At 39.5% G+C, this 23458-nt stretch overlaps 1 protein-coding gene across 2 annotated transcripts; it reads left to right on the top strand.

Annotated features, from left to right (window-relative positions):
- Positions 1 to 7348: 7348 nt before the first annotated feature.
- AADAT (aminoadipate aminotransferase) lies at positions 7349 to 23029 on the top strand. Of its 2 annotated transcripts, XM_033061336.1 has the most exons (14): positions 7349 to 7432; positions 8297 to 8365; positions 9999 to 10167; positions 11185 to 11317; positions 12003 to 12077; positions 13355 to 13564; positions 14051 to 14116; positions 15275 to 15357; positions 16646 to 16742; positions 17551 to 17612; positions 19865 to 19929; positions 20391 to 20497; positions 21137 to 21238; positions 22380 to 23029. In XM_033061336.1, exons 2-14 carry the CDS (start codon positions 8299 to 8301, stop codon positions 22419 to 22421), a joined length of 1278 nt encoding a protein of 425 aa, XP_032917227.1. In that variant the 5' UTR covers positions 7349 to 7432; positions 8297 to 8298; the 3' UTR covers positions 22422 to 23029. The 2 variants fall into 2 exon arrangements, with proteins under 2 accessions (XP_032917227.1, XP_032917228.1); XM_033061337.1 differs by lacking the exons at positions 15275 to 15357; positions 16646 to 16742.
- The last annotated feature ends 429 nt before the right edge of the window (positions 23030 to 23458 follow it).

Genomic DNA, 23458 nt, shown 5'->3' with positions numbered 1-23458 from the left:
GCAGAGTTGTAGGTGCAAGAGGAAAGGACAACAGAGAAACAAGGGCCTGAGGAATAAAGAGGAAAAAGAAGTAAAAAATTGAGATGATGCTCAAAGATCCCACAGGATCCGTGAGGAAGGATCACCTTGACCACCTGCATGCAAAGAAGCCCTAGAATCTGCATAGCAATGCATATTTTTCACTCTTGGAATTGCAGGGCTCAGCATTTGTTTGAATAAGGATTACAAGTAGAAAAAGATGCCATAATTAAAACAGACTTTACTTCAACCTGAATTAACAAATGAGTATTATCAGAACAAGAGCACATTTAGAAATTTCATTAGGAAAGAGCATCCACATGTAGAAATTTTCAGGAAGAGAAACCCACATTTTAAGCATGTTCTGAGAATATTCTCATTTGAGAGAGAAAAGGAAGAAATAATGAGAGGTGGTCTGAGAAAAACGTACCCCTGCAATACACCAGAAATGAATGACACTCACCCTCTCAGTTCTCCCCATTCCTGCCCAGTCAGGGGTTTTTCTTTCTTCAAAGATACTGAAGAACATTTTACCTTTTCTAGAGATTAACTTCTTGTCAACATTACAGAGACTCTTTACATTAAAGGACAGACTGCAGTTTCTAGAACTTCTGATCTATCTAAGGTTTGAATCTCAAAGGGATTGGCCAACAACAGGGGAAGTATGATATTCCCAACACAATAACATAGTATATCAAAACATACTAGAACTAGGGAAGTTAGGCGGGAGGTGGAGCTGGTCCATTTAATAAGTCTCTACAAATAAGAAATATGCTTTTTCAACAAGTTTTCCAAAATTTTTTAAGAGTCCTAGTTACATGAAACAATTATGAAGTATATCAATCTAAGCCTGTGTATGGGACACATAACACAGGAGAACATTTTCATTCTTCAAAGACAAAGGTTACATCGGGCAATCTCCCCAGATTCCCTGTCTATTCAGAGTGACAGAAGCACCTTCAGGTTGTTTTAGGAATTCTGTATCATCTCTGGAGCCATGTAATGACTGAAGGCAGATAAGTCCTCTAAGACTGATTGATATGTGGGTCTTGCTTATCCACACCTGCTCTGATAACACATGTAGACGTCTGTTCTCAGAAGTGATAATTTTCTTTTTACTACAGATTTGATTTGAACATGAAGAAACATAGCTATTAAGAACAAAACCTAATAGAACAGAAGCATAATTCTATTGTCACTGCTGAATGTTAAATTTGTCTTGAAGTAGGATACAGAAGAATAGTTAGAACTATGTTTTATGTTTATAAAAGTAAGGCCCAGAAATTAAAATTTAATAGATAAATTCACAACTTACTCTCATGACAAAAAGCCAAATTTTAATCAAGAATGAACAACAGAAGTGTATCTTCATCGGTTTGAAGACAACTAGATACAAAAGCTGCAAATTCTTTCACATTGAATAGACAAACTTCAAAACACAAAAAGAAACACCACCAGTTGCCACCACACTAGAGAAGTATATATTCTCCAGGCAATGACAAGAATGAAGCAACAATTTCACTTTTCCATTATCTCATTCTTCACTTTTAGATCATTCCTCTTTCCATGCCACACTTGCACCAGAGAAACGCGTAACCTTGCTAGGAACAAAGGAACATGCAAGGTCAGGGGAGAAAAACATCTTTGCTTCCACTAAATGAAAATAGATTACAAAGGTTGAGCCCTGGGAATCGTATATGTCGCAAATAATAGTGAGTACCCACTTCCTGGGAGATTTACAAAACAGAGTTCACACATCAGGAACTGTTTGCCTATAATATAAATTCAAATTGACAAGACTGAAGTATTATGGAACAGCATTTATCTCAAGATTGTCAGGAGAAGTAATTTCATTTCTTATGATTAATTTCATTTATACGTTAGTGTATTAACTGGATACATTAATAATTTTTACTCCATCCAATTTTAGCTTCTATAGTATGGACAAAGTGATCCAAAAAAATCAGTTCCCCTGTCCCCCCCCCACCTTTTTTTAGGCAAGAATGTCTAATTAATGTCTAAGGCAAACATCTCACTGTATTAGACATCAATGGAACACATCCTGGAACAAACAACTGCTTTTGGGGAATATGATAGAGTGAAAGTCAGTTTTTCTATAGTTTTTCTTAGAATACAGTAATTTCACGATTATAAGCCGCACCACTTTGACTAAAATTTTGGTCCGAACCCAAAGTGCGGCTTATAATCAGGTGCGGCTTATATATGGACAAAGAACGAAAAGTTGCTGTTTTAGTTTGGAGGACAGGTGTCTGCTGAGAAAGGCAGGAGTTTCTCTTTGAAATGGAGAATGCAAACCCCCTCTCTCCAAATCATTATAATTTTGAAATCAAGGGGCTCTCAGGCAAAAATATGGGAATTAGGAATAACAGTTCTTTTCTAGGGAAATTAAAATAGAAATACAGTACTACAAAGAAACAGACTCCAAACCCTGACAAAGTCAGAGCACACCCTGACACCCTGTCAGGCAGGGTGTTGGTAGCAGTCCCATTAAATGGTGGCTGCAGTTCTCCTGCAGTGACAGATGTGGCTCAGTTGGAGCAGTGCTCCTGTAGAAGGTGCAGTTTCCCTCTGGAGGTCCAGTGGTGATGTGGAGAAATCCAGTTTTCCTCTGGAGTCCAGTGGAGAAAGGGGTTACCTTATTGTCCCAAAACCTCTGTTCTTATCTTGGTAAGAAATGTTGGGCTCTTCCCCCTGGCTGGAGCAACTTTCAATGGGATGCAGTAATTTTATCAGTCACGCAGTGGGACTCAATGGGCCATTAGCAGAAAATGACTGGCTGGAGGAAGGATGGGGTGTGAAAAGATAAAGAACAATGCCCAACCTGGTTTCAATGGATGGCCCATTAGCAGATTATCTGCCCATTGAGATAAGGATCACTGTCCCCACCCTCAACAGATGGTGATAGAACAGATACCTTTGATCACACTCTGTATTGTAACATGCGGCTTATAATCAGGTGCGGCTTATATATGGACAAAAACCAAAAAGTTGCTGAAACCCAGAAGTGCGGCTTATAATCAGTGCGGCTTATAATCGTGAAATTACTGTACCTAGAAAACTATTGTTCTAGATGTGCTGTCCCCTTTGCTTGATTGGATAAAAAGGCAATGATGAAGCAACTATGACAGTCTTTGTACATTAAAAAAAATCAAGAAGCAGAATAAAAAACGTTGTCAAGTAGAGTAAGACTGCTATACGTCTGGGTGCCACCACCCTTCAGGCAGAGAGGGCTGCTTCAAACATATACAAGCCACAGCTGTCACTCTGCAGAACCGCACATCTTCCCCTCTATGACAATATCATTTGACAGCTGCTACAAATATTATGAATATCATGGATGTCCTGTTATTTTCATCTGACAGTCTCTGAAGCATAAGGAGCTAGCTATTACCAAATAAAGAGAAAATGGTATGTGTGTGTAATAACATGAACAGCAGCAGAAAGCACATCAGGATGTCCTCCTAATGCTGAGATGCCTAGCATACGAGGATGCTGTTTAATTTTATTTGGATAGGCAGCAGGATTTGTAACTGTTTGAGAATCAGTCTTCACTCTTCCCTAAGCCCTCTCACATTGTAGGAATGCATTGAGTTTTAAAACCCTGGGAGAAGATACTATAAACTATAGTTTATAGTATAACAGACTAAGGTTTAAAACTAAGGTTTTACTATGCTGTTGCCTTAGAGTGGGAGAGGTGCAAATAGCAGCCTTCTACTTCTTCTGCACCAGCTCTGATTAGGTCCAGTAAGATCAGGGTCCACTGAAACAGGCTCAACACAAAGGAAGAATAGAAATTTTACTTTCCCAAGAGCTTACAGTAAAGTCAGAAGTCAGGAAAATACTCAAGTAATCTGCAAGTCAAAGAACAACTAACTTCACATCTCTTCCACTAATTGTCTCCAGGTCAGAGCTGACACAATCCTAGCAGTTTTAGCTTCCCACAGGAAATCCAGATACTTCTGATCTCTGCAGTAAGAGTGTCAGTGGATGTTCACATCCTAGATTCAAACTGTTCAGTACAGCTGAGACCTTCCTGATCTCAGTGGCTGCTGCACACCAGCGATGGCTTGCTGCACACAGTGTTCTGCAAACATAAAGGTGCTGCCAAAGTCAGCATTTTTCCTGAGGAAGGCAGCCCTTGGCAGAAACAATTTGCTTCTAATGTTTAAAATGGCTGATCTCACACTTCTCCATTTTCCGGTCTTATGCGATTGTCTCATGGGCAGGCATTCCAATTCGTCACGACAAAATTCCCACCTTCACACCGTAAGGTTATTTTGGCAGCGTAACTTGCCAGTTCTCAACCCGCAAGAAGCATTACGGGCAGAAACGTAACCCGTTCGCTGAAACGCGGGTGGCCAAGCTGCTCGGGGAGCACTCTTAATCACAACTACAAACTACAGGCGAATAGAGATGCCGGTATGATTTCAGCTGGAATTCCTGCTCCGGAGCTGGAGCGCGCTGCCCGCACACGCGGTGCGCACGCGCCCCCCTGCGGCCGCCGAGCGCCGGTGCGGGCCCGGCTCCGGCAAGGAGCGCGCTCGGATCACCGGCGGCTTTTGACACTTGGGGAGCAGCTCCGCGCCCCGCTCCGGCCTCTGCACACAACGCCCTGTCTTTCACACACTCACTTCTAACCGTGCGAAACGACCGCGTCAAACAGGCACTCAGACACAACACAATACATGCTGCAAAACTAACAAATGTACAGCATCCCAGGCTGGCGTCTTGGAGAGATTAGATTTACACTTTGTTGATACAGTTGCAAAAACAGTAAGTCAGTCAAATTTTTGTGTTTACTGTCTCAATCCTTTGTCCTCCTCTAAAAAGAAACACCCTGAAGTCCTCAGGGTAGACGGAAACAGCGAAGTAACAACATTTACGTAATCTCCCTGTCTTAAATCAAATTGCTTTAGGGTTTTTTGTTCTGGTTGTCATTTGGGCTATTTAACACGTAAGTGGACACATAACAAGTTTAGAAAGAGGTATTACAGTTTCAGATGACAGGAGACATGAACAGCCATATGTAGACCTTACCAATGCTTCATGAATTATGTAAGACTTGCACCAAATCATTACTGTTCTAAGTGTGCACGTAATAAACCAAGACAGCAAAAACAGGATTTCTTACACAGCAGTAAAACAGAGCACTAGACTTGTGGTTGGTTGCTAAAGAATATAAACAGTGATGCAAAGAACTGCCAGATAAATCCAACCAGGATAAGCATGCAAACAACCATACACTAATTTATTTTTTTTTAAATTTGCTTCAATAGGATGATACCATAATTGGCTAAGAGACCATTGGAATAAAATCAAAAAACAAAAATCAAAAGACAAAAATCAAAAGACAAAAATCAATGAAAAATGGAAAACCTTCCCTTGACTTCTCTGGGCTTTGGTCTGTGTCACAAACTGCAACACTGACAGCCAGGAAATGAAAAAACAGAATTACACAGAAAGCAGTTCAAATTCAATCAGTCTTTCACAGCCAGAACTCCACAGAAATTCAATATCTCTCCACTTGCTATTTCACATTTATACACCCGTCTTTTCTTTTTTTGTCTGTACATCACACAATTACAAGGCAATTACCTAAATTATAAATTCTTCAGATCATTAAAGCTATTAATAAATTTGATATTCACTGTGAGAGCATTCACACACCAACCAAGCAAACAGTTTTTCCTGACTGCATCCCAAACTTGACAGGAACTCCATTTCTATTTCAGCCTACTCCATCTAATTATGCAGCCGTTCATCAGGTCCAAATATTGCATAAAGTCACCCAAATTAAAGAAGAGGGGGAAAGAAAAAAGTAACTTGTTAAGCCACCTCATCTTTTTTGGAGGGACATTTTCCTGTCATACCTCAGCTTTGCCTTCAGCAAGTTTAAGCAGGTTTCAATTAAAACATGCTTTGAGCATTGGGGACCCATAAAGCCTAATGATTTCCTGAATTAAAGCCTGGAAATGCTTTCCTGTATTTTTACCCTCCTGCCTCCAAGTTAACTACAAAACTTACATGCTGCAAAGCACGGTTGATTTTGCATGTTCTTGCACTAGTTTTTTTCACACTACTTTGCACCTAGACCCGTTTCTAGCATTTTGCACACAGGAGCAAGGGCCACAGCAACCCCAGAGTGAAGTCCAAAGCCATGACTAGAAAATGACACTGTGTCACTGCACCGTTTTAAGCAGCAGCAGCTACACCACCTGTGTTACTTGTGTTGCACAAGCAACAGCAAGGAGGGACATGCCATACCACCCTCCTGCTTTTCCTTACACTGATCCTACTCATCTGTGAGGGAAAAAGTTACAGATGTCACACTTCAAACTTTGCTTCCTTTTATAAGCAAAAACATCGGTGAAAACATCATAAAGTTGATTAAAGTATAAGTGTGACCATCACCATTACGAGGGAACTGATTCTGCCCCTCTACTCCACTCTTAGAACACCTCCCTCCCAGAGTGCTCCCAGCAAAGGGAAGATATTGACCAGATATTGACCTGTTGGAGCAAGTGCAGAGGAGGGACATGAAGGCTGGAACACGACTTCTATGAAAACAATCTGAAAACACTGGAGTAGTTTGCCTGAAGACTCCAGGGAGACTTTAGAGTACCTTTTACTACCCAAAGGGGGCTACAGGAGTGCTGGAGAGGGGCTTTTTACAAGTGCCAAGTGGGAATGGTTTAAAATTGAGAAAGAGCAGGTTTAGACTGGGTAATAGAGAGAAATTCTTAACCTTGAGGGCGATGAGTCACTGCCACAAGTTTCCAAGAGTTGTGGACGCCCCATCCCTGAAAGTGTTCAGTGCCAAATTGAATGGAACTCTGAACAGCGTCGTCTAGGGGCAGGTGTCCCTGTTCGTGGCAGGGGAGGTTGGAACCAGATCATCTCGAAGGTCCCTTCCAAGCCGAACCACTCTGTGATTCTCCCCCGTTTCCTCCCACCGCCAGCCCTGCTTCGCCCCGCCGCTGCCGGGCGGGCCCTGGCGGCACCCGGGGCTGCCCAGACCCCGGCGGTGCTCCCTGGCCGCCTGCACTCGCCTCTCCCCGCACTATCGGGCCCCAGCCCTCGCTTCGCTGACACTACACGGGCGGTACCGGCGAGGGAGCCGCTTGTTCTAGGGCTTTCGCACGGACCCGCACACGATCACTCGGGGCCCATGCTGCCCCTCAATGCCGAGCTGCCCGCAGCGCGCAGGCGGCAGCGCCGGCCAGGGCAGCGCGTCCTCACCGCCCCACGACGCCCACAGTGGGGCCCGCCCCCACACACCCACTGCGTGTCCTCACCGCCCCCACACGCCCACACTGAGGCCCGCCCGACACACGCCCACAGCGGGGCCGCCGCTGCCCGCCGTGCCCTCCCGTCGGCCCCGCGCCCTCCGCCGGTAGGTGCCCGCGGCCGCCACGGAACCCCCGGACAGCGGGACGGCCCCGGCCGTGAGCTCGGGTGTCTCCTTCGGGGGAGCTTGGGGTGGGCAGCAGGGGGGTGCCTCGGAATCGCCGCGGGGAGGGCGGCGAAGCGGTGCTCAGCTGTCCCTTAAAACACAGCCCCAGCCCGCCCTTGTATACAGCCCGCACCGCGCCTGTGCCGGGCTGCAGGCGGAGCGAAGTTAAGGGAGGTATTTTTAGAAAGCGCGAGATGTGTTTTTCAAAGCGGCCTTGCTCGGTAGATCGTTTCTAGCGACTGCCAGCACATGCGTGCTGCTGTGGTTGCTCTTTGCCCTTCCATTGCATTTCTGGGCTTTCTTTCCCTTCGAAGGAGATGCCTTCTTGTTGCCTTTCTGGGCCTTCGGGCTTCCTGCCAGACTGAAGTTCACTATCCACTAAATCTCTATGGGCACCAAGGAAAAGGAGGAAAACACTCATCACATACATTTGAAAGACGTTTTTAATTATCCTTTCCCAAAAAACCCCAAAAACCTCTAACTTGAAAAGTGTTGTGACTTATAATGATGGGTTGCAATCCTAAAAACACTTCAAATGCAGTGCTTAATACAGCTAAATAAAGCTGGATTCTCATTAAATTAAAAAGATCTGATGGTTGTTTAAGATCAATCAAATCTTCAGATTTGTGATTTGCCAGAGCTGACAGTAAAGGGAGGGGAATGGGGCTTTTTCCTGCTCACTGTCATACCACAAATTACCCAGATCAAAAGCAAAACTTGTGGGAGATGCAGATACTAAAAGCACACTACAGTTCTTATTCCATTTTCTAGCTTTATGTCCAACTAATTACTCTTTCTCCATAGATATGAATTACTCTAGGTTCATGACCACTGTGAGTGCAGCAAGAAAAGCATCTCCGATAAGACTGCTGAGTGAGTACATGTCCCTTCTTAGTTTCTCTGAAAGTTCTGGTCTGTGCTGGGGTATCATGGCTTAAGGCTTGAAAAGGTTTGAAAGAAAACCATGCTGTAAACTGACAAAGCAAGGCCAGATAACTTGACTTTTGTCAAGCAGAGATGCCAAGCACATATAAAGAAAAATAAAGTGAATAGCCTTGAACCATTTCAGAAACCCATCCAGACAGATGAATTGGTATTACCACTTTAACAGGTGTCTGAAAAGTCTGTCACTGTCTCTGAACCCAGGCTTTTGGCACAGTTTGCAACTGAGTTTATGCTGTGTTTCCAGGAACAAGCAACTGCTAATGACTTGAATTTCAGTCCCAGCATGTTTCTTTCCACCTCATTTTCTTGTGTCCTGCTCATGTCCATGAATGCCTCAGCACCCCAACCTCCTCAGTATTTCTGCACTTTCCTTTTCCCTATTAATCTATCTCTAGTCTAACACATTACATTGTCTTCCATGTGACAGATGGAAGAGCTTAACTGCCTAATTGTTTACTCAGTTGAAACACAGAGAGACCTGACAGAATCCAAGCACGAGACATACATCACTAGTTAAGCCTTCAGGGGTCAATTTCCCCTCTTGGTAAGGGGCTGGCATTTGCTGTTCTGCTTAAAATGCTTCGTACAGGTACAGCCAAGTCAAGTAATTTACTCTAGGCAGCCTCTTTTTCAAGTGATACGTTAATATGCTTCATAACAAAAATATTAAGTAGCACAGTTCTGTAAAAAGACACATTGAGCCTGCAGTTTTGATGACAAAGTAAATCTCTCTTTACCAGGCCAAAAGTCAAAGGCATAACACAAATTGGTGAAATAACTGATAAAAATTAACTCCCTATGTTCAAGTCTGCTAATAAGTATTGGAAAATAAACTCGATAACAGGCCGCTTTTAAGCCAGATCTGATGTCATATGTCCTCTCATATCTGATGTAAAACTGTCAAGCCAGCATGAATACCATAATGGGAGTTCTTAGATTTAATGTAATCAAGTGCCCTTGCTGGATTAAGGTCCAGTCTGCACTGCATAGATTGGATCTGAATGATTGTGAAACTGTGACTTAAAAAGCAGGAATTAAGATTTTTTTCATAGCAAATTACTTACATGATGCCTTTGCCACTAAAACTGGGCTGCCAGAAACATTTCCACTCCCTTAGAGAAAAGCTATAGTCATCTGTCAGTATAGCTGCCAGATCACCTGAAGTGAGACTGAATGAAAAAACCAAAGCCATTCATTTCAAGTCAGTCTAAAGAGAAGATCATTAAGATTTTAAATTCTTGAAGCTCAAAAGACATCAGTCATGACAGTTTTTATAATAGTAGAATGGTCCAGATCGTTTCAAAATAAATTACAAATAGCTTTTTTAACTAAAAATGGCTTTTTGTTTTAGTCTGTCCTAACAGTATCTCCCTCCCTGGGCCCCCCAAACAACTATTAAATCCAAGCAGAAAGGTGAATTTAAGAAGAGTTATCCTTTTGAATTCATGATAGTTTAACAAGTAAATTGAAAAATAGAACAACTTTTCTGGGCCATTATTAAATATTGATTAAAGGACATGATCACCATTGTAATAATCAAGGTGTTTTCGTTTTGCTCTAGCTGAATTGATGCAGAAGTCTCCTCCATCTCTCATCTCTCTGGCTGGAGGGGCACCAAATCCTAATCTTTTTCCATTTAAGAAGGCAACTGTTGACATTGGACATGGAACTCCCATTGAGATTGGGGAAGATCTGATGAAGAGAGCTCTCCAGTACTCAGCCTCAGCAGGGTATCTGTCACAGCTGCTTGCTCTCTTACTTCAAGATACCAGAAGCTAAGGATCATAATATCCTTTATTATTGTATTAAGTCACCTGTGTTTTCAAAACCTGTTCATAAAGCCCTTTTTTTTCAAAAAATAGGTTTTTCCCAAAACCCATGGTTTTTATTTTTTTTTCAATTTGCCTCACTATTTACATTTGAGTTCAAGTGGAAAATTTTGCAATGAGTTATGTAAAAAGGAAAAAGAAATCACTTAACACCTTAATCCTAGTAATTCTTAAGCCAGAGCATTTCCTGTCTGTTAGTATTTGAGAATCCAGACTCCCAAATCAGACATTATTTAAAAGATACTGCATTACAACACATAGTTTTCTATGTTTTGGAGTATTTCTTTTCATTTGGCACCATACACTGAAGTCAGTATGTAGAGCCTGTGGTAGTTGAGTGGAAATATTTATAGAATTGTCTTTTTTGGTACAAAAATTGCTTATCATTGCATTACTTTAGTGCTCATGTAACCTCATCAGACAGCACTGAGTCAGGTGAGGACAAGGTTGCAAAAACACAGAGACACATGGGGCATCAGTTAAGACTTTTCTTAATATTTAAATATTAACCCAGCCATTTGTGAACATCCTACAAGATCTTACGGCATTTTTTGGAAAATGTGTTTTAGAAATCTCTGTAATCCACAGCAGGTTACAAGCAGCATTAAGAACTTTGTCACATTGCCACATTTGAGTACAGAATGATAATTTCTAGGAGTGGGAATTGTTCAGTCTGCACCCTGTTTTGTCCTTGACAAATAATTACTGTCATGATTTCACTATGATAATTTGGTGTATGGACCACAGATGCTCATCTCATTTTCTTAATTTGATAAAGCAGTCATAGCAATTGCATTTAAGTGTATCTGTGTGACAGCTAAACTCAGGACTACATGCTAGATTTGGCAGGGATTTAGAGGAACAGGCTAACTTTGGCCTTTATAAGGTCTTAGATGTGCCTTCTTATTCACGTTTCAGGATTCCAGAGCTGTTGTCTTGGCTAAAAGATTTCCAGCGGACCTTACATGATCCTCCCACAGCCAATTACAGTCCTGAGCAAGGACAGATGGAAGTGTGTGTCACAACCGGCAGCCAGGAAGGCTTGTGTAAAGTAAGACCAAAAGATTTACATGTTAGAAGCATTTCATTCAGGGAGATGTTTGTTCTTCATAAGTTCAGCTATATTCAGCATTAAGTGCCCTCTGTAAGTATATGCAGGGTGTCATTTCATGTACTCTTTCTCCATGGATATGAATTTACTCTAGGTGCATGTACAAGATAAGGGAAATGAAATAAAACTGGAGTGCACTCTAGACTGTCAGGACTGCATAAAAGTTCATGTAACCAAAGAGCCTGTGTAGAAAATACAGTATAAGGTAACATTTCAGGTTACACAAGTAGTGCAATAATAAGTGCATAGATGCTTTACCATTACTCTACTCTAAATGTTTCTTCTTTTTTTGACTTCCTGACTTTTTGGGGTTTTTCACTTCCTGAAGTAATTACCCTCTCCAGTCCACTCTCACTGCTGTTTAGCTGATTCTTTCTGTAACTTATGCAGTAGAAAGGGTACATCAAAGAACTGTTTTTCCATGTCAAGTTGGTAACCAATCTTAATTCGGCTCTAAAGCAGATTGTTCATCCATTCCTTGCGTTTCTTACAGACAGGGTAATTATATCCTGGTTAGGGAACTACTAGTATCTAATCAAGATTTTTAATCTACTAAGAAGTAAAAAGTATGAAGCACATGTACAAAAACTGAACAATATTTAAAACAAAATCCTTTCTTTTGCAGGTGTTTGAAATGCTCATTAATCCTGGAGATAACATCCTTTTGGATGCACCCACATACTCTGGGACACTAGCAGCTGTAAGTATTGCTTATCAACAAAACATTGTGAATGTTACATTTGAACTAAACAGCATTTTAGTGCCTGATCTGCAGTCTTATAAACACTGTCTGTTTGCCATAAAAACATATCTAAGACTAAAAATTTTAGTGTCCAACCATTTAAGTTCATAAATATTAACTCATAGAAGGTTTACTACTAAAAGTTCTGTGAAAGCTATTTGAAGTTCCCCTTCCAGACACTAGTTCATTGAAGGGCTAAGGTCACATATGGGACAGGAAAAAAAGCTATCAGGACCTAGTTTGGTTAAATTAAATTCATAACAAGTGGGTCTGTTAACACATGAGCATGTCTACCTGAAGCATTTCATGATCAGAGTATACAATAGCTATAAATAGTATAATATTGGAATAGGCCTGAAACACCCATATATGAGTATGAAGATACGAATTAGTAAGAACTATACAAAACCAGCAAACTTCTGAAAAGTAGTTTAATCAGTATAAAATTAAAGCTCAAAATGCATAAGAATGGCAAGAAGGGTTAGAATAAATACACCACAAATTCAGTTACCCCCACTTGTATGAAAATAAATTGTTATTGCTTGCTGTCCTAAATTTGAATATATAGTCTAATCAACTGTACTTTTTAGAAATATATTTTGACAATGCAGTAGCTTGCAGTTTTACTTAAAAATTCATACCACTGCATGGTACAAATTGAAATTCCACAGAGGAGAGACATCAAGCTTTTTCACTGGTATTTTACCAATATTTTTTCATACTGTCAACATGTCGCTGCAGTAGCCTAATTTCATTCTCCTTTGTATTGCTGAATATATCTATCGAGAACAGATTCTTTGCCCTTTGCTAGTGAAGAGTAGCTTAAAGCTCTGGAATTTCCACCAAAGTAGAATGTGAATTGTCAGTAGGAAATGAAGGTACTGTAACCTTAACTGTCTGTGGTGAGAGCATGAGAAGTCCTGAGAAAACAGTTCAGATTTACAAATTCCATTTCTGCTTGAAAAACCAAGAGTGGTTTCCTAGAAAAGGGTAGCAATTGAACATAAGAGTTACCCATTTCTTCTGAGTTGGCTTATTAGGACAAGTAATGTGCTAAGTTTGACAAGCCTTACAGCAAAATTCAGGTAAACTTTTATTTGACGCATGATCAAATCGAGCTTGAGATATAAAATCCAAAACAAAGACTTTGTATTGATGGAATTTTACAATGCCAATGACAAAAGGAAGGCCTTTGAATTACACAGCAATGACAGTTTTGTCTCTTCTATCAACAGCTGAGACCCTTGGGTTGTAATATTATTAATATTCCTAGTGACCAATATGGCATTATTCCAAAAGCTTTAAAAGAAATTCTGTCTGCTTGGAGCCCAGAGGATGTAAAAAACTGTAGCAATCACCCCCCCAAGTTCCTGTACACTATTCCAAATGGATGCAACCCAACTGGCAACTCGCTGACTGCAGAGCGCAAAAAGGAGATTTACCAGGTATGGAGCTGCAGTCTTGTGAACCATGTAAGTGGAAACAGACAAATATCAGTCTTGTTTCAATTGGAGGTATCACATGTGTGGTATTTAGGCCCATTTTTGGTCCAGTAGACGTTCCTCCTAGACAGCTCTTCAGAGCTAGACTATGCCTTAGGTATGCCTGTTTTTCAATGGTAGTCCATCAGCCATGGTACCTTTACCATGGGCTTCTCACTGGACTTATTGCACATTGCCTGCACAGTTTGAATACCACATGGAACAGAGCTTCAGTTGCATACAAGGGTCCATGTACTACAAGCACCATGATTACTCTAATAATTTTTTGATATCTAAATTGGGCAGTTGAAGGCTTCTTATCATGAGGGCTTCTATAATGAATGACCAATGAATAGGATCATAATATGCTGGTTTAAAAAAAAAAAACTGACTGAATTTGCAGTGTCTTTAACTTTTATTTCTTTTGTTACTTTTTATTAATTTATTTAGCTTGCAAGAAAATATGATTTTCTCATAATAGAAGATGATCCTTACTACTTTCTTCAATTTGAAAAGGTAATTTTTCTTTCATAATTCTTAGTAACACCTTATTTTCTGGAGAGAAACTAAGGTTTCAGGAGAGAACTAAGGTTTGAGCCCTGGACCTTCCTGCATGCCTCATGTCCTACCAAGGCAGTTGTAGGCCTCACAATCTGTGCTCCTTTCAGTCATTTTCCCCTTTGTGGTATTTTATATCCTGTTAATTAGTGGTTTAAATTTCTCAAACCTCATACAGGATAGAATTTTTCAATAATCAGAAAATGACGAAGACTTCATGTTCAGAGCAAAGCAAGTATATCACTGAAGCAGCACTTGAAATTTGCAGCCTCTTAATGTTCCTTTCTCCCTGTCTCTTCTTTCAATCAGCAGAAGACTGCCTACTCTGCATCTACTACACCCCATTTTTATCCCTTTGCCTTTTGGAGAATCTGGAAGTTCTCCCAAGTACCACATATAATGGTACTGGATAGGCAGCTTGTCTTCTTCATGTAAATTTTCTGCAAATTTCAAATGTGAATCTACAGTTACTCAGTCTTTAAAAGTACCTAACTTCAGAAATCAAAACAGGTCTTACAAAGCAGTAAAACATTGGTAGAAGATAAAGGTCAGCATTTTCTCTTTTGAAATACGTTTTAATGGAAGTAAGAATAAAACTGCTTCACTTACTCATTGAATAGTGCCGTGAAGCTTTGTAAGAAAATGAAGGGGAGAAGGTGTAAGAACAGAATTCTAGATAAGCAAAAAGTATCCTGGATTCAGATCTTCACAATCTGATCATATCTTCTGATTCCATTTTTTAATATAGCAAAGCAAAATGCTACATAGCACCATTTTAGAAACTGCAGTACCTCTTTACTCCACAAGAAATCTTGGCAGAAAAATTATTATTTATGTCTCCTTCTTATGGCATCATACCAATACTTAAATTGAACACTTGTATGCTGAACAGTGGGCTAAGCAAACATCAAAAATAATAAAGCTGATTTCTTGAAGATGTTCACAGAATACTGTAATCACATCTCAGAAAGCTAGGCTAAACAATCACTTGACAGCAAGTTACTGCAATGTTTTCCACACATTTGAGAAATTAATTGTGTCTTCATAGTAAAGAAAATAATTCATTATAACCCTTACTAGCACCTTGAATTTTATTTTTTTATTTTTTATTCCAAGCCATGGGCTCCAACTTTCCTCTCAATGGATGTGGACGGCCGAGTTATCAGGACCGACTCTTTCTCTAAAATTCTCTCATCTGGGTAAGGCCAGCTGCAGACCACTTAGCATTGCCTATTCAATTAAGATACAAGACTTCTTATGAAGTGATGAGACATGCCATAGTCCTTTCTCATTTAATAACTATCCACATCTGGAATGAACTTATTAATCAATGGCTTTTCACAGTCTACTCATTTTCCATGTCATCTCTTGGCAGTCGTTTTACTCCAGGTTCTGTTTCTCTTCTGGTGCAGATAGTTAATCCTCTCCCCCAAGGCAGCCCATTCTTGCAGGCACCATCTAGACAGAATGCTAGATTCCAGCTCTGTTCCTGTAACTCTTAGGAGCTTTTCTCTCTTCTTTTTTCCAGATTCCAGCTCTGTTCCTGTAACTCTTAGGAGCTTTTCTCTCTTCTTTTTTCCATTTCCCTTTTTATCTATCTCTTACTATTCCTGCAAGCTCCCCAAACTTGTAATACAAAAAAGAAACAATCATTCTTCATAAACTGTTAATAGGGTTGTACTGATATCTAGTCTTTCAGTTCTTTCAGGTTGTTTCCACCTGCCAAAAAAAACCTAATTTGGCTGTTTTCCATTTCACACAAGTCAATGTATTTGATTTTTAGCTTGCTTTTGTCTGTTAACATAATAGATACAAAAAATGAATTCTGCATTGGCATCCAGTAGATTATAACCCATCCTAGAGAAAGTGAGAAGACAACACTGTGATTACATTTTCAGAAGTGACACTTCAAAAATGGCATGATGCAGTATTATCTTTTCCAAAGACACATATGAGTTTACTGGTTCCATATTTTTTTAATAAAAACTTCAGCTGGTCTGTAAAGATGGGTAATAAGAATTGAAGCATAACTAACCATCTAGTTTATCAGTCTAAATTCCATTCCTTCTGTAGTTCTGAAAAGGAGTGAAAGAGTAAAGCCATTTGACACTTATCTGTTTGTCATAAAGCCAGAGCATCCATGATCTTTCATTATGGGAAAACCTATCTTTCATTCCCTTTGATTCTTGTAATCTTTATGGTTGCAGATGACAGCTTCCAAACACAGATTACATCCTGAAGCCTCATAACTAGGAAGTTACTATAAAGCATTAAAACTTCTTAAATGTTTTTATTTCATGACTTTGATACTTGGCTTCTAAATTGTATAACCTAAGAGCAGTATTAAGGTATAAATTTGAATGTATAAGAGATCCTTACATTATCTACCACTATAACCACTAAATGGTTGCAGGTTTTCCCACATATAATTCAAGGTATTAGCACATTGCATTTCTGTAGTAACTTTTTGTTTGTTTTGGGTTCCAGTTTAAGAATAGGCTTTCTGACGGGTCCCAAGCCTCTCATTGACAGAGTTGTTCTACACATTCAGGTGTCAACAATGCATACAAGCACTTTCACACAGGCAAGTACCAATCCACCAAGTGAACTGTCCCAAGTTATAAGAAACCACAAGAAAACAGCTTTGTACTTTCACAGTTGCTCTGCACTTTTGCAGTTTTGTTTATGCACATTCATTGTCAATTCTGCCAAAGGAAGAGAGACCACTATAGAATTTGGCACCAAAGCTAGAGGGTTGTCTCAGTGCATGGATAGTACAGCTGATATCCCTTAACCCTCAGATTTCAAGAATCAAGATTTGAAATACTTTATCTCTTCCTAGTAGACTCATTTGGAAAACCTCAATGTAAAGCATAGCATGGAAGAAACACTCATTTATTATTTTTTATTCTGCTTTTTAATTAAAACAATACTGGCAGCCCACAAAGACATTTCAAAGCAAGCTGACAGCTACAGCCCTTTATGGTTAGTAATAAGGAAAGGAGACACTGAGCACATCTAAATACAGCTTCCATCTTCCAATTCCATTAGTTTGACACAGAGGCGCTATTAAAGCAGAGAGGCCAATGCGAACAGGAAGGTAAAGCAATAGATATTGCCTTCCTCTTTCTCCCCAGTTATCATATTTAGTTCTTTATCCATTTTTCCCTCCCCCCACCCCAATTTCCAAATAACTGCCCTGATCCTTGGAGGCACCAGTAACAAGGACTATAATGACCTTGGCGCCTCTGTTTATAAAGGGTTCCTAGAGACATTGCATGCAATTTAATTTCTGGGAAATGTTGAATAATGCATCTGGCTACGGATCTTTTGATGATTGTGGTACAGTCCTATTTAAAACATTATATTGATGATGTGTTTTATTTCTTTAGATTATGATATCACAGCTGCTTCAGCAATGGGGACAAAAGGGTTTCTTGGAGCATATAGACAGGTAAGGTTATGACACATGCTGAATCCCAAAATCCGTTATTCTGCTACTTCTTACCTACATCAAACATTCTTTGGGGTAAACAAGTCAGAGGAGGTGCACCAGTAACAGTAGGTAAGTAGGTAAGGCAGGTCACCAAGACTGTTGGGTTCACACAAGAGTCCTGAAGAGACAGAGCAGGAAGTTGTAGAGAGGCAGGGTATGTCACCTACCACTCCAGACAGACAATCCAGTCCGCTGGCACAGATATCATGCAGGTCCCACCTGAAGGGAACTTGAGAGGATCCTGGAAGCTTCAAGCTGGTGAATGAAGTTTTGATCCCTGCTAAAGTGTTAGGGTCTGCAGCGAAAGCCAAGATCTCTGAGCACAGAACCCATTGAGAAAGAGTCAGCATAGCCTTTATAAAGGGAGTTCTTGCCTCATTACTTAGCAAGGATTCACACTCTTGCCATCCTTGACCTCCTGATTGTGGATACTGATGGAAAAACAGTGAGGTCCATCTACACAGACTAAACATTGCCTCTCACTCTTAGAGAGGGAGCACTGGCCTACCATCTAACGCACAAGGCATTTCTTGCATACTGACTGACACATATTTAGTTTTCATTTATTATGCAGGAGGACCATAGTTGTTCTTGACTGTCAGTGCCTCATTTTATATGCTCTACCTGGACATCATTAGAGCCCCAAGTTCCTCACTTCAGTAGGAACACGCTATACTCTGCAGAGGCCTGTAACAGCAACATGAGCAAAACATGCAAAAAGTTCTTATATCTCAGTGTATCAGCCACTTGTGTCCCCTTGATGTTCATACTGTAAATAGCAATATTTGAAAAAAAAAATAAATACCAGACACATCAGCCTTAGCAATAGTTTGTTCTAAAATTTAGGAGCATAAGTCTCACAGAGAAACTTGGACCACACTTTAGCTCAACTTTCAGTAGTTCCCAAGAAATAAAACCCAAATGAATCTCTTAATTTACCTCTTTCTTGTAGGTCAAAAGGCAGCCTTGCTTAAGCCCTAAGGCCATTCTTCCACTTAAGCTAATGAAAATAGGGCTGCAGTGGGGCAGCCACTTATAACCTTACTGATGAGGCCCCACAGCTGACTGAAATCTCTTCCAGCTGATTTCATTTGTTCATGCACTTCGTTTGTGAGGTGTTAGATCAGGCTTTGGAGTACCTACATTTTTGGGAAAGTTGAATCTTTCTAATTTTTATGATTTCAAGATGTAATTAAAATAGTAACAGGTAACAACTTTGTAACAGCATTTGCAATTTTGGTAAAAACTGCACAGAGGAGATTTTCGCATAGAAGGTAGCAACAGATACAGCTGAGCCCCACAACTGTTTTAAGTCTCTGGACGTATCAGTATTTGTGTATCAGATGTAATAAAATACATCTAAAAATCAAAGCTATTGGTTCAGAGAGTATTTTTTTAAATACAAATGTAAAATCATTATGTAAATTATGCAAATTGCTAAACATGTTTTCTCAAGACATGGGAACACATTTGCATTTGAATTATGAACTCTGTATCAGGCATTTCTCTTGTGTCTTCCACTGCACAGCTGTGTCATTTTATGTCAACAAAAGCCACTGCACATGACTTGTCCGTGGTGAAACCTGGGTTAGGGTCATTTTTACCAGTAAGAGATTAAATCATTTGACAGTTTTACTTGAAGTATGAAGGAGATAGGTTCAAAGGTTTAGAAAAGGGGGAGCTGTCAAATAGTTATGACAGGTTTATCATAAGATATTTTTTTTGCCTTGCCAAATGTCATTTCCATGTGTACCTGTTACACAGATCAACTCAAATGCACAAATATTAAGTCTGTGCTTTTGCATGTGTTTAAGTCCCTAATTTTCTTCAGTGTGAGTGCTTTGTGCAGTAAATACTGTTAACAGGACTTGTATCTACTGCTGTAATAGACAGATGTAATATATAAAGGGTTTCTATGATATGTGTAAAGGTGAAGAAGCAGCTGCACAGGGACTTCCTCTGTCTGGTTGATCAGTGTTTTGTTGGAGATTCAGTGAAGCAGTAAAGGCTTCTTGGATACATATACAAAGTTTTATATACAAAGTTTTATACGCACAATATATGTATTGTGCCCACCTAGGATATGCTTATTTTGCTATTTAATGTGCACTTGAGTCGTTCAAGTAGAAAACCTTTATTTCTGCCTTCAGAAATGAATAGACTCTGAAATTGTATGAGTTCATGACTTTCAATTGCTAATTTGCTTTCAGAGTGGTGGACTTCTACAGGATCCAGCGGGATGCAATGCTCACTGCTGCTGACAAGTGGTTAAAAGGTCAGAGTGGAACACAGATAATCACTTAAATTTTTTGCTAGCTATTTATCATCTTTGTGCTCAAGAAAAATCACTGAAGTTCATCTCTTGACTGAAGTGACAGATAAGCATTATAAGCAAATCAATTGCATTAAATGTTAAGCTTAGGATAAATTCTAGATTTCTATATTTTTATACTTTCTGGTAGGACAGGGAGATAGATGGTAATGAAAAAAAGGTCACCACATTATTATTTAAAACAATTTTAGAAAGAGCCTATATTTCACTTCATTATGTTCTTATACTTTCAATGTTTAAAATCTCTGTCTTTAAAAAAATCTCTGAAATAGTGACCTTAATTTAAAAGACAATACAAAAAAAATTACTATAGCAATAGTGATAATAATGTTTGTATCAGCAAATCCAAAACACCAGTGAATCTATGATGTATCCATCCATTTTTTCTCTCTTTCTTTCTCCAGACTTGGCAGAATGGTATCCTCCTGCTGCTGGCATGTTCTTATGGATCAAAATCAAGGGTATTTCTGATACACAACAGCTGATAATGGAAAAGGCTTTGAAGAAAGAAGTATGACATATGATTTAAAGACTTATGATCTTAAAATGAAGAAAGGGAGGGATAAAATATCTGTATCTATCCACATGTGCACACACAAAAAAGAAGGAGAACTTGTTCTGCACCATCACTAAATCTGCAAGTCAGGCACTGTGGCATAGTTACTGATTAACAAAGTATTTTCATTATTCAGATGCTGATATTAGGTTACTTAAATTGAAACTGATATAATATATGGTACAATATGTCATTGTATATGACATACATATGATATTAATAAATGTACCTATCTGTAGATGACTGTTCACCATTTTCTTTCAATGAGAGAAATTGTTTGGTTTTATTTCTCCAATTTCTAAGACCCAGCACTGTGTACTGAGTAAGTACACTGTAATCTGAGTAAGTACCCCAGATGCTTCTAAGCATTGTGATGATACAAGCCAGACCTGGTAACCAAAACGCAAGACTCTTTGGTTTTATTGTGAAAAGTCTGGTTACAGTTTGCATATTTTTGTCTCCTCATTTTGAAAAAAGAATATATTACCTCATGGTACAAGTGTATAAGCACTGAGCTTTCTCAAATTTAATTTAAAATAGTGTTTTAAAAGTGTAGAAGGGGTAATAACAGTGTGGTTAATCACTTTTTTTTAGGTATTATTGGTTCCTGGAGGAGCATTCAATATTGATTGTTCAGAGCCTAGTTCTTATGTCAGAGCCTCCTTCTCTCTGTCTTCTCCTGCCCAGATGGATCTGGTGAGATTTATTAATATTTTTTACATTCTTATCAAGACAGTCTCTCACACAGTAATACTCCCTTATTTTTACATTCTCCTCCATACATTTTCTTCTTGAATGTTAGAGGTTTTAGTCTGTAGGTGATTAAGCAGCAGTATTAGCTATTCCTTAAGCAATCTATTCATCCAAATGATCTGCAAGGTACCAAATTTTTAGGACCACTTAGAATTTTTCTGTGTATCTCATATATGCAGTATCTCACACCTAAACCTCCCAGACATTATTTATAAATGCTTTACTGAAGACAAAGACCTGCTATTTGCTGAAGTATTAGTAGGCACCATGTGTCTTTTAGATTTTGCATTCCCAAGATTCTGAGATTGAATTACCTGTGTTCTTTTATATGTATGTTGGCAATTTTTTGTAAGAAAGAAAATTGCTTTTCTTCCATACAGTTTACATACATGCTTTATTTTATTACTCATGAACTAATATTTTATGTGTTTTAGGAGCATTTTTGATGTTATTTGGCTCTGTCTATAAAATCAATGGGAGAAAAGATAGGAGACATTTGTGCAGATTTAATACTGCTTTGATTGGGGTGCTTGAAAAAGTTCAGTATTTGTAGTTGTACTTTCATGCAGTTGTGAAAGTTTGTAATATATAAGTGCTTCTATTGCCTTTTTAGTTCTTCTGTATTTCTTCTATTTTCTTCCTTTTTCTTTGTTAAAGTAATTCATAACCATACTATTGACAGTCAAGCTGTATTTTTATATGCTTTCCCACTCAACTGTTCTTTCTTTTTTTCACTTTTGGAGTCTCCAGGCTGTAATATTAAATTAAATTAAAAGAGATACTCTTTCAGGGATCACTAGTTTGTCAGAAGTTACATCTGAACTCCAAATAACCTTTAAACATCAATGTATGCTTTTTTCTGTTTCAGAAATCTCTGCCTTTTATTTTCTATCAGAGAATTGGAAGCTTTGTGCAGTCAAAGCCCATACATGATTTTATAAAAGGAAAAGAGAGAATATCAGCAGAACTTTGCATTATAAAATACAGATTCTATATGATTAGGGCAGTTATAGTAGCTTTACAGGTTTGATGTGTTCCCTATTCATGTAATGAATATAAATGTGAACCATATTTGTCATTGCAGGCCTTCAAGAGACTGGCTGACCTTATAAAAGAATCTTTGTGAAAAAGCTAATAAAAGCTTGCAATAATAAAAATCATCTCCAGAAAATATTAACATTTGGATTTCATCACAACACTTTATAAGCAAGCACATTACAGTGGATGTTTCCTTAGACCTTTTCAGCTAAAAAAAAGACAGAAAATGAAAGTGCGAAACAATTTACTAATTAATTTACTATTTTTTTACAGATATTGCATTACTAAATTTATCCAATTCAGAAGAATTTAAAATACTCAAAACCAAAATGTTCTATTTCCTGTAAAAACCATGGTTTTGTTAGATTTGAATTGATTTTTGTTCTGACTTTTGTTTTTCATTTGAGTTGGGAAACAGAAATAATTTACTTAGAAAGTTGCACTTGAGGTGGTCTTAGCTACTAATACTTCTCACTATTAATCTCAACTGATACATTCCTCCAAAATATTATGTTGGAATTGTTCTCATGTGTCACTTCCATTCTTGTCCTACTGAATGGCATCTGGTTTTAATGAAGATAAGTATTAAATTTTACCGAAGTTTTGTCAGATAAAGCTGATGTAAGTACAGTAATTTCACGATTACAAGCCGCACTGATTATAAGCCGCATTGCCGGGTGGTGGCAAACATTTCGTTCTTTGTCCATACACAAGCCGCACCCAATTATAAGCCGCTCTGTCGTTCGCAGTGAGGACCCGCGTGCAACAAAGTTGCCAAATAGTAACAGAATTGCGGCATGGCGGGGTTTACCGGCTCGGCTCAGGCTCGGGGCTGCCGACGGGGCCAGGTGGCCCAGGTCGGCGCTGCTGCTCAGCGGGGCCGCTTGGGGCCGGCCGCTGCCGCTGCTGGGCTTGCTCGCCCCAGCCCGGCGCTGCGCCACGGTGGCAGGCAGGCATGGAGCCTGCTGGCACCCATGGCAGCGGTGGCACACGAGGACCGGGAGCCCCCTGCCTCCCCCTGGACTGCGGGGCCAGCAGCAGAGAGCCCCCTGCCTTCCCCCCGGGCTGCAGGACCAGCAGCACGGAGCCCCCCGCCTCTCCCGTGCTGTGGGACCAGCAGGAGAG

The sequence above is a fragment of the Catharus ustulatus genome, chromosome 5, assembly GCF_009819885.2.
Source record: "Catharus ustulatus isolate bCatUst1 chromosome 5, bCatUst1.pri.v2, whole genome shotgun sequence".
Taxonomy (NCBI): Eukaryota; Metazoa; Chordata; class Aves; order Passeriformes; family Turdidae; genus Catharus; species Catharus ustulatus.
This window is presented reverse-complemented; position numbering and strand designations above follow the sequence as displayed.

What these genes read in the sequence shown, in the direction of transcription:
- AADAT (XM_033061336.1), top strand. Translation starts at nt 8,299, where the DNA reads ATGAATTACTCTAGGTTCATGACCACTGTGAGTGCAGCAAGAAAAGCA. An exon ending in CAGTACTCAGCCTCAGCAGG is followed by an intron (nt 10,168 to 11,184) that starts GTATCTGTCACA and finishes TTCACGTTTCAG; the next exon opens with GATTCCAGAGCTGTTGTCTT. An exon ending in GCAAAAAGGAGATTTACCAG is followed by an intron (nt 13,565 to 14,050) that starts GTATGGAGCTGC and finishes TAATTTATTTAG; the next exon opens with CTTGCAAGAAAATATGATTT.